Consider the following 10,077-nt stretch of genomic DNA (forward strand, 5'->3'; position numbering starts at 1 on the left):
GCCTTTAATCCCAGCACTCGGGAGGCAGAGCCAGGCGAATCTCTGTGAGTTCGAGGCCAGCCTGGGCTACCAAGTGAGTTCCAGGAAAGGCGCAAAGCTACACAGAGAAACCCTGTCTCGAAAAACCAAAAAAAAAAAAAAAAAAAAAAAACAAAACAAAAACAAACAAACAAAATCTTTAAAATGTATATATCCCTACAATGGCTATATTATTCAAAAGAAATGAAGTTGTGATAGGCACTGCAACATGGATGATCCTTAAACATCACACTAAGGCCGGGCACTGTGGAACATGACTATGGTTCCTGCACCCAAGAGGCTGAGGCAGGACACAAGTTCTAAGCCAGGCTGGCCTGTAAAGTGAGACTCTTGTCTCTACAAATAAGCAAATGAATAGTTTTAAACTATGGAGAATAAGCCGGACACAGAAGGACAAGTGTCAGGTCTGATATGAAGGATCTAAACAAACTCAGGGAGCTGGAAAGCAGATGATAAATGATCAGGGCCATGGACAGGAAACATAGGAGTTATTAGGCAATATCTACAGATTCTGTTCAGGTGCTCAGGAAGTTTTGAAACAATGTTGATGGTTTCATAGTGTTGTAAACTTTAATTAATGTACACAGGGAAATGCCTAAATGAGCATGACACAGTAGCACATGGTCTTCATGGAGAGACTTTGTCTCAAAAAGCCAAAAAAGGCTGGGTGTGGTAGTCCACGCCTTTAATCCCAGCACTGGGGAGGGAGAGACAGGCGGATCTCTGTGAGTCTGAGGCCAGTCTGGCCTATAGAGTGAGTTCCAGGACAGACAGGACTACATAAAAAGACCCTGACTCAAAAAACAAAAAACCACCACCAACAAAAAGAGCTAAGTTGGTATATTTTGTTGTGTTTTTAAAAATCTTTAGAGGATGGAGAGATTGCTCAGTGGGTAAAACATTTGCCCCACGAACATGAGACACTGAGTTCAAATTCTCAAAATTCATGTAAGCAGCACCTAAAATCCCAGTGCTCCTACACACCCCCACACATACAATAAAAAAATAAAAAATAAATAAAAATGTAAAACCCTTAATGTTATAGCTTAGGATTTCTTTATTTTCTTAAAAATTTTTTTTATTTACTTAATGTGTGCGGGTATTTTGCTTGCATGTATGTGTACTGTGTGTGAAGTACGCATGGGGGCCAGAAGAGGCATCAGATTCCCTGGGACTGCAGTTAAAACTGGTTGTGAGCTACCATTTGGGTGCTGGGAATGAAACCTGGACCCTCTACAAAAGCCCATTCCCTTCACTGCAGAGCCACCTCTCCAGGACCTGTGTTCTTTTTACATTGTGTGTGTGTGTGTGTGTGTGTGTGTTACGAAGCCAGTACGAGTGCTCTTAACTGCTGAGCGCACAGCTCTTAACTGCTGAGCCAGCTCTCTGGTCCCTGAAACTCCAGCTCAAAGGACACATCTACCTTCTTCAGAAGTAAGCGCTCGAAGGTAGTGGTGGGGTAGCAATCATCTTATATAATGTGGCAGACTGTTCAACCGCCACACATTCCTCCCATACCAGCCCGCCCACACCTTTTGCAACATATCTGCTGCTGTTTCTCCCATCAGGAGACAGAGCCCACATTCCCATATCTTAAATCTAACCTATTTCCATTCACAGAGAATAGTGGAAGTAAGATATGTGTTTACAGCCTAGGCCTGACAGCTTCCCTTTGGAAGGATGTGTATGACTACAGCATAATCAGCTGGTCTAGCTTACCCGAGACACAATACACATATGTAACATATGTTAGAAGTTTCTCATACAATGTATAGAAACTCACGTAGTGTCAGGTGTATAGTCCTTCCCATAAACACTTAAAACAGAACTCACCCACCCACCTGTAGCCGGCTCCTGATTAGTAAGTCCTGTCCTGTAAGCCTCTCTGTAAGTCATGGGGATAAAGACAGAATGTCACTAGAAAGTCAGCTTAGCTGAGAAGAGCCGCGCACACCTTTAATCCCAGCACTCAGGGGGCAGAGGCAGGTGGATCTCTGTGAGTCTGAGGCCAGCCTGGGCTACAGAGTGAGTTCCAGGTCAGCCAGGGTTACACAGTGCACACTGTCTCAAAACTAGATAATAAATCTTCTTAGGTAAATAAGTATCTAGATAATAAAATATTCTCTCTCTTCCTAGTTGTGTGACCCTGGGCAAGTCAGTCTCAGTACCTCATTTCCTCCCTTCCGATGTAGCAATTAATAATAAACACAAGGCATGGTGTGCACACGCGTGCATGCGCACAGGTAAAGTACATATACTGAAAAGAAATTAAAAGGAAGAAGAAGAACCTGTTATGGTAATAATCTGAGTAGCTGTCGAATGCTGGCCTGAGAGTCACAGTTATAGCTTTGTTTCTTTTTCCTTTGTTTTGTTTGTTTGTTTGAGACAGGGTAGCAGCCTTGAATGGCCTGGAACTCACTCTGTAGACCAGGCTGGCCTTGAACTCATAGTGATTCATTGCCTCTGCCTCCCGAGTGCTGGGACTGAAGGTGTGCTGGCACCAGGCTGGGCTGGACATAGCTACTTTAAGTCCTTTCCTAATGTCAAACTCTCCAGAAAGTCTTCCCCAGAATCAGTCCTTTTGACTTCCAGTTCCGAACAAGATAAACAAAGTCTACCGACTTCATTTAAAAGTATATACCTTTTCTTTTCATTTTTTTTTTTTTTTTAAGTTTTGAAGACATGTGGGGGTATAGCTTAGTTGGCAGAGTGCTTGCTTGACATGAAATCGGCCTGGGTTCAATCCTCAGAACACAAAAAAGAGCAGACATTTATCTTGGCTCATGGTTTTGGTCCAAAGTCAAGGAGACACATACGATGATAGCCTTTTCCCTGGTCGAGTCTGTAAAGCAATACAGGGCACTACAGGGCACTACATGGCAACAGGTGAGGAGCCCACACGTGTGGGACCGTGTGTGTGTGTGTGTGTGTGTGTGTGTGTGTGTGTGTGTGTGTGTGAAGGGTCCGCTTTCTATGGCTTTTTAGTTCATTTACAGAGTTGATCACCCTAAAAAGAACCTCGTGTCATTTGCAACCTCTAGCCCCACCCCCCCTCTCTTTCTTTCTTTTGGTTTTTCAAGGCAGGGTTTCTCTGTGAAACAGTCCTGGCTGTCCTGGAACACACTCTGTAGACCAGACTGGCCTCGAACTCACAGAGATCTGCCTTCCTCTGCCTCCTGAGTGCTGGGATTAAAGGCGTGCGCCACCACCGCCGGCTTCTAGCCTACTTTCTATCTCTAGATATTTGCCTTTTCTGAACATTTCATACTAGAGTCATTAAAATCTGTGGTCTTTTGTGCTGTTTATCCTCACATAGCATGTGCATAAGGCCTAATCATGTACCAGTTTATCTGTTGTATTGTCAAACAGTATTCTACTATATGTATATACCAAATTCTGTTTATCCCTTATATTTAAATGATTTTTTTTCTCACTAATATGAGTAATGCTGCTATGAACATCTGTGTGCACGTTTTTGTGTGAATCTGTTTTCATTCCTCCTGAATAGGTGCCCATAAGTAAACTTGCTGGCTCATATATTAACACTGTGTTTAACATTTTAAGAATTTTATGGCTTGTGAATTATATTTTAATAGTGCCATTATAAGAGGAAAGGTGGGGGGACAAAGAAAAGTTCCTAAAAATGCTGGCAGTCATTTAGAGTAGCTCTGCATTCTTTAAATTCCAGGAATAAACAAATTATTTTCCTAGTAGGAAGTAGTAACTTCATACATTGTTGGAAATACCCGGAAACCACAGGTCTCACCCCACTGGCCCCCGCTGACAATCTTCAAAGGCACGCGCACTCACAGGAGGAAATAGCCCACTTAGTTGGTGGATGGCCCTTGTTAAACACTGCAGATTCTGGCAGCAGGCAGATCCAAATCAAAGGATTTTCCAGAAAAGGGCTGCCTCCCATCCCTTGGTGAACTCTTCTGGTACCTTCCTGGACAAATGCAAAGTCGGAGCTGTGCCCCTGGAGAACAGTAAGAGAGAGGGAGAGGAGCAAGTGGGAGCAGAGAGGCTCCTGTGAGCCAGGCTCCCCTCCCGACAGGCTCAGGCTGCGTGCTCGGCCCGGCACTCCCAGACACCCGTGAAGCTCCAGCTTTCACCGCCACCAACACAGGATGTGGAAAATCTAGAGTTCTCGCACGCTGAGGGTGGAACTAGGAAATGGTGTGTTTATACCCTAAAAGTTTGGTAATTTCTTCTTCTAGGGGAGGAGGGATTAGAGGGACGAGACACCCTAGCAGCTATCAAAAGCGTCAGGTAGCAGCAGTATTGGGGTGCAGCTTGGGACGCACATGCGCAGGTGACGCTGTCGAGCAAGGCTTAGCCTGCTCTGAAATCAAAACCCCATGCAGTCGTTTGCACTGAAGAAGGCAGCCAGAGATCACAGCTCAGCAGAAAAAACCCTTCATGTTGACAACCTTGTTGGTGTCTCAGCTGAGACTTACTGTTGCTACTAGACTGTTACGTAATCTCACACACCAATAAGTGTTTGCATCTCAGAGCTGCATTTGACAGACCATTTCCTATATCATGTCTTGCTTGTATCTCTAATTGGAAACAAGACCCAGACACCAACACAAGAGTATGGCCAGAGACCATATGGTGTGGGGGGCTTCCTGCTGGTTAGGACGATATGAGTCCTCACATTTTCCAAACCTGTCCATCTGCTATTTCAACTGCAATTATGTCCACTGGAGCTCATTTTCAACCAGCTTGCACGTACTTAGAAAAACATATGTCTAAATTTATGGAATGCAATTTAAACGAACTGGTAAACTTCGGTCTGCAGGCCTTGAAAGAGAAACTTAGTGCAGAACCAACGCTAGCTACAAAGGATGCTCCCACTGGGACTGCTGGGGGAGACTTGACAGTTACGGGAAGGCCACAGGGAAAGGAACAGCCACACAGTTCGCTGATGAACCACTGGAACAGGAAGTGATAAACCAGTCGCTATACAGAGTATCAAATATGTAAGCATGCTGAACTTTCTGGTGATGACCATCTACGGTGAACTGGAAGGTACCGAGTGATGGACTGTATACTTTAGGAATCAGTATACATGTATTTTACAAGCAACCTCACTAAACTATACAAAAGGGGTTCTTTGAGGAGCTCTATGTAATTTTTTTTTTTTTTTTTTTGAGACAGGGTTTCCCTTGTAACAGTCCTGGAACTCACTTTGTAGACCAGCCTGGCCTCAAACTCACAGAGATCTGCGTGTCTCTGCCTCCCGAGCGCTGGAATTAAAGGCGTGTGCCACCACCGCCCAGCTTTCATTAAAATTTCTACGAAGTATTTTTACTTGTCAACCAATTCGCCTCCCTCCCTCCCATCTCTCTCTCCCAGTGCTGGGCTCAAACCCAGAATCTTAGAAAAAGCACAGCAAGTGCTCTACCACTGAGCGAGGACCCCAACTCCTAGACTGAGGTTTTTATATGAAAAAAAAAATACTGTCTTTAAAAAAAATCATGTATGTGTATGCATTTGTGGTGTGTGTGTGTGTGTCGGGAATTAAACCTACATGTTTATTGAGAGAGCAATAAATGCTCTAAATTACTGAATCATCTCTCCAGCCTCTGGCTATCTTTGTTTTAAAGATGACCATAAAATAAAATTGTTTCACTTCCGGGGGAGGGAGCATAAGAGATAATCACTTCATATCCACTAGGATGGCTACCATCAAAAGAATTGATACTGGTCTACCAGATGACTCAGTGGGCAAAAGTGCCTGTTGAAGAAGCCTGATGACTTGAGTTGGTCATAGAGTCCCACACTGGAAAGAGAGAACTGACTCTAAAAGTGGTCCTCTGACATACACACGCATACCTACACTCTCTCTCACGCATACATTCTCTCTCTCTCACACACAAATAATAAAGAAAATATTCTTTAAAAATTGACATTAGTGGGAGCTGATGAGAGTTTAGAGAAATCTGAGTACTCAGTACTTCTGGAGGGAGTGGAAACCGGTGCAGCCACAGTGAGAACCACTTGGTGACTTTACAAGTGAAATGCAGAACTATCCTAAGACTTGACAGTTCTAGTTACACACTTAAGAACAACAACCTGAGTTCCATCCCTGAGACCCACATAGTGTAAAGAAATAACCGACTTCTGCAGGATGTGCTCTGACCTCTATGTATGCACCAAGGCACACGAACAGCTCATACACTAGTAAACGTAATAACAAATGTTGCGGGATGGTGATGGCGCACGCCTTTAATCCTAGCACGTGAGAGACAGGCAGGCGGATCTCTGTGAGTTCGAGGTCAGCCTGGTCTACAGAGCAAATTCCAGGACAGCCAGGGCTGTTACCCAGAGAAACCCTGTCTTAAAAAAAAAAAAAAAAAAAAAAAAAAAAAAGAAAGAAAGAAAGAAAGAAAGAAAGAAAGAAATAAAGAAAAGTTTGTTGTTGATTGGTCTTTGGTCTTTTGGGGGGCCTACCACCCAGCTCCCAAATAAATCATACAGAGGGGTTTATTCTTTTTTTTTTTTTGGTTTTTTTGAGACAGGGTTTCTCTGCATAGCCCTGGCTATCCTGGAACTAGCTATGTAGACCAGGCTGGGCTCGAACTCACAGAAATCTGCCTGGCTCTGCCTCCCGAGTGCTGGGATTAAAGGGGTGCACCACCACCGCTCGGCCAGAGTTTTATTCTTAATTGTAAGCATCCAGCCTTAGCTTGGCTTGCTGCTAGCCAGATTTACTTAACTAGCTTTTGCTTTTGGGATTTTACCTTTCTCTATTTCTGTGTACCTTTCATTATTTCTTACTCTGTGGCTTGCTGTGTATCTGGATGGCTGGCCCTTGTGTCCTCCTCCTTCTCTGACTCCTTCTTTTCTCCTCCCAGATTTCTCCTTCTATATATTCTCTCTGCCTGCCAGCCCCACCTATCCTTTCTCCTGCCTTGCTATTGGCTATGGTGATATTTTATTTGTATTAAAATGTTATTTGTATGTTAATAAATAAAGTTGCCTGGGGGTCAGAGCTATTAGCAAGCCATAGGAAAGCAGGGCAGTGGTGGCGTACACTTGTGATCCCAGCACTTGGTAGGCAGGGCTAGGTAAGTCTCTGTGTGTTCAGGGATACAGCCAGTATTGGATACACATGCCTTTAATCTCAATACCAACCATAGAAAACTTGGAGGTCTAAACAGACAGGCCGTGAGGAGGCGGTCATGTGGTTGGGTTTACAACCAATGAGAAGGCAGAACAGAAAGTCTATATAAAGACTTTAACACAGGAAGTAGCTCTGGTTCGGAGAGGTAGGACCACCGCAGGAGGAAGGGTAAGGTTTTAGCTCTTAGCTCTGACCTCTTGGCTTTCTTCTTTGCATTGGTTCTGTGTTTCTTATTTAATAAGACAGTTGGTTACATCCACAATTAGTTTCTTTTTTGTTTTTTTGTTTTTTTTTCGAGACAGAGTTTCTCTGTGTGGCCCTGGCTGTCCTGGAACTCACTCGGTAGTCCAGACTGGTGTCAAACTCACAGAGATCTGCCTGGCTCTGCCTCCCGAGTGCTGGAATAAAGGTGTGTGCCACCACCGCCCGGCAGCCATTCAGTTCTTTATCAGACCATCAGGTGTTTTAGATAAGCCATAGTAACACAGCTGCACAGAGTTAACAAATGCAACATCAACAAAGTAACACACCTTAAAAAATATTCTACAACAAAAGCTAAATATACATACTAAGCTGGGCAGTGGTGGCACACGCCTTTAATCCCAGCAGTCGGAGGCAGAGCCAGGTGGATCTCTGTGAGTTCGAGGCCAGCCTGGTCTACAAAGTGAGTTCCAGGACAGGCTCCAAAGCTACACAGAGAAACCCTGTCTCGAAAAAACAATATATATATAATATATATACTAAATAAAATATAACAACAACATTAAATGTATGTATATATTTACATAAGATAACTTGTGAATGAGCAGTAATACACAAAAAGTGGAAACTCATATATGAAAGACTCCGTATTATATGAGTGCATTAATATGGAATGCCCAAGAGAAATATATTTCTAGACAGGGCATATAGGTCAATGTGGACCGATTTCCTAGCATGCATGAGGTGCTGGGTTTGGTCCCCACACAGCAACTAAGAGATAAGCAGCAAAAGCCAAGTGTGGTGGCCTACACCTATGATGCTAGCACTTAGGAAACTGAGGCAGGAGGGCTGCCATGAGTTCAGGCCTAGCATGGGCTACATAGTGAGTTCCAGAATGAGAGTGTCTTGAAAAATAGAATCAGAAAAACACAAAACTTAAATGCAGAGGCCCAACAATAGAGCAAAAGGAACAATGGAGAGTAGAAAACTCTTGAAGAAATAATGATCCAGACTTGGCAGTACCTGTGAAGGAAGACTACAAGAACTGTTCTCTCCCCAAACGTCACTAAAATGACAGAACAATGGACTAAGACACTGGCAAGAAGATGAGAACACACAAGAGATGCTATAAAAAAATAGGAAGGTTGAGTCAGCCGAGGTGGTGCATACCTTTAGTCCCAGACTCAGAAGGCAGAGGCAGGTGGATCTCTACGAGTTCAAGGCTGGTCTGGGCTACATAGCAAGTTCTAGGCCAGTTGGGCTACATAGTGAGACCCAATCAATCAATCAATCAATGAAATTTGGAAAGTACAGATAGGCCAGAGAGCCAAATTCTAAGCCAGCAAGAAACAAGCTGTTGCGTGAATATGCAATACCCCCATAGGCTCCCATGTTGAAGGCTTATTTCCCAGGGCGTGGTGCTGCGTGGGGAGGTGATACAGACTGAGGAGGCAGAGCCTATCTGGAGGAGGTAAGTCACTGGGGGATACCCTGGAAGGATCTACCTTCTTCACAGCCCCTTCCTGTCTGTCCACTTCGGGCCGCCATGAGATGAGCAGCTCTGCTCCGACATGCCGTTCCATCATGATGCTCTACCTTGCCACAGGCCCACAAACCACAGCCAGGCAACCATGGGCTACAGCCTGTGATGTCATCAGCCAAGGTCTGTCCCTCTTTTAACCAGTTGTCTCAGGTGTTTTTCACTGTAACAAAACTCTGGCTAACACAATAAACAAGATGCTTAGAGCTGAAAGGCCCTGAAATCAGAGGCATAATGAGCTCTCAGAATGCTAACAATCAAGCTTATATTTAATAAGCAAAGAAAGGACTAGAAGATTGCTCTCTAGAGAATGGAGCAGGCCAAGACAAAAACACACAAATTAGTCATATTGGAGAATCCTCCCTTATGAAACTGCCAGGACCCAGCCTCTTCACCACAACAAAAGCCACTGGCTGACAACCCCCTCTCCCTGGGACTTTCAATTAGCATTTTATTGCTTTCTCTTTTGTTAGTTTTTATTGTTGTTGCTGTGTGATGGGTATCTGTGAGTGTTGGCAGTGTGCATGCCACAGTGTGCACGCAAAGGTGGGTGAGGACTGTGAGTCGGTTCTCTCCTCTCAGGGGTTCTGGGGATCAAACCCAGGTTGTCAGGCTTGCGCAACCATCACTGTCCCTATGATCACCAGCAAATCTCAAGATTTGGTCATGGGCACGGTGGCGCACATCTATAATCTCATCGCTGGGGAAGCTGAAGCAGGAGAATGGCCGAGGAGGGCAGATGGTGAGTTCTAATCCTGGAGTCCACATAACAAGCTAGGTGTTGCTTGGGCACCTGGTATGTGAGCACTGGGGGTGCAGAGACCGGCGGATCCCGAGAGCTCACTGGACGGCCAGCCAGGCTACTGTCCCTGGTCTTATTATTTATGGGCCGGGCATGTTGGTTTTGCACCATTAATTCCAGCACTCGAAGCAGAGACAGATGGATCTCTATGAGTTCAAGAACAGCCTCAGATGACTATCGCTTATGCCAGGTTAAGATGAAACCAGCCAGCACAGACGGGGTGTAGCTCAATGGCAGAATGCTTAGTGATGCTCCAGGCCGCGGGTTCACACCTAAGTAATGGAAACCCCCCCAGATACAACACCAAACCAACCCACAGAGGAAAAAAATGAGACCACCAAACATCATATATAGCATCTATTAGAC

General features: G+C 44.6%; 1 protein-coding gene across 1 annotated transcript in view; it reads right to left on the bottom strand.

Annotated features, from left to right (window-relative positions):
* The window catches only part of Dbf4b (DBF4 zinc finger B), a 28,127-nt gene extending 19,172 nt beyond the window's left edge, over positions 1–8,955 (bottom strand). The window contains 3 exon segments of the mRNA XM_037201189.1: positions 3,850–3,908; positions 3,911–4,193; positions 8,875–8,955. Coding sequence (XP_037057084.1) covers positions 3,850–3,908; positions 3,911–4,193; positions 8,875–8,955 — 423 coding nt within the window.
* Positions 8,956–10,077: the final 1,122 nt, after the last annotated feature.

The sequence above is a fragment of the Peromyscus leucopus genome, chromosome 8b (genome assembly GCF_004664715.2).
Source record: "Peromyscus leucopus breed LL Stock chromosome 8b, UCI_PerLeu_2.1, whole genome shotgun sequence".
Lineage (NCBI taxonomy): Eukaryota > Metazoa > Chordata > Mammalia > Rodentia > Cricetidae > Peromyscus > Peromyscus leucopus.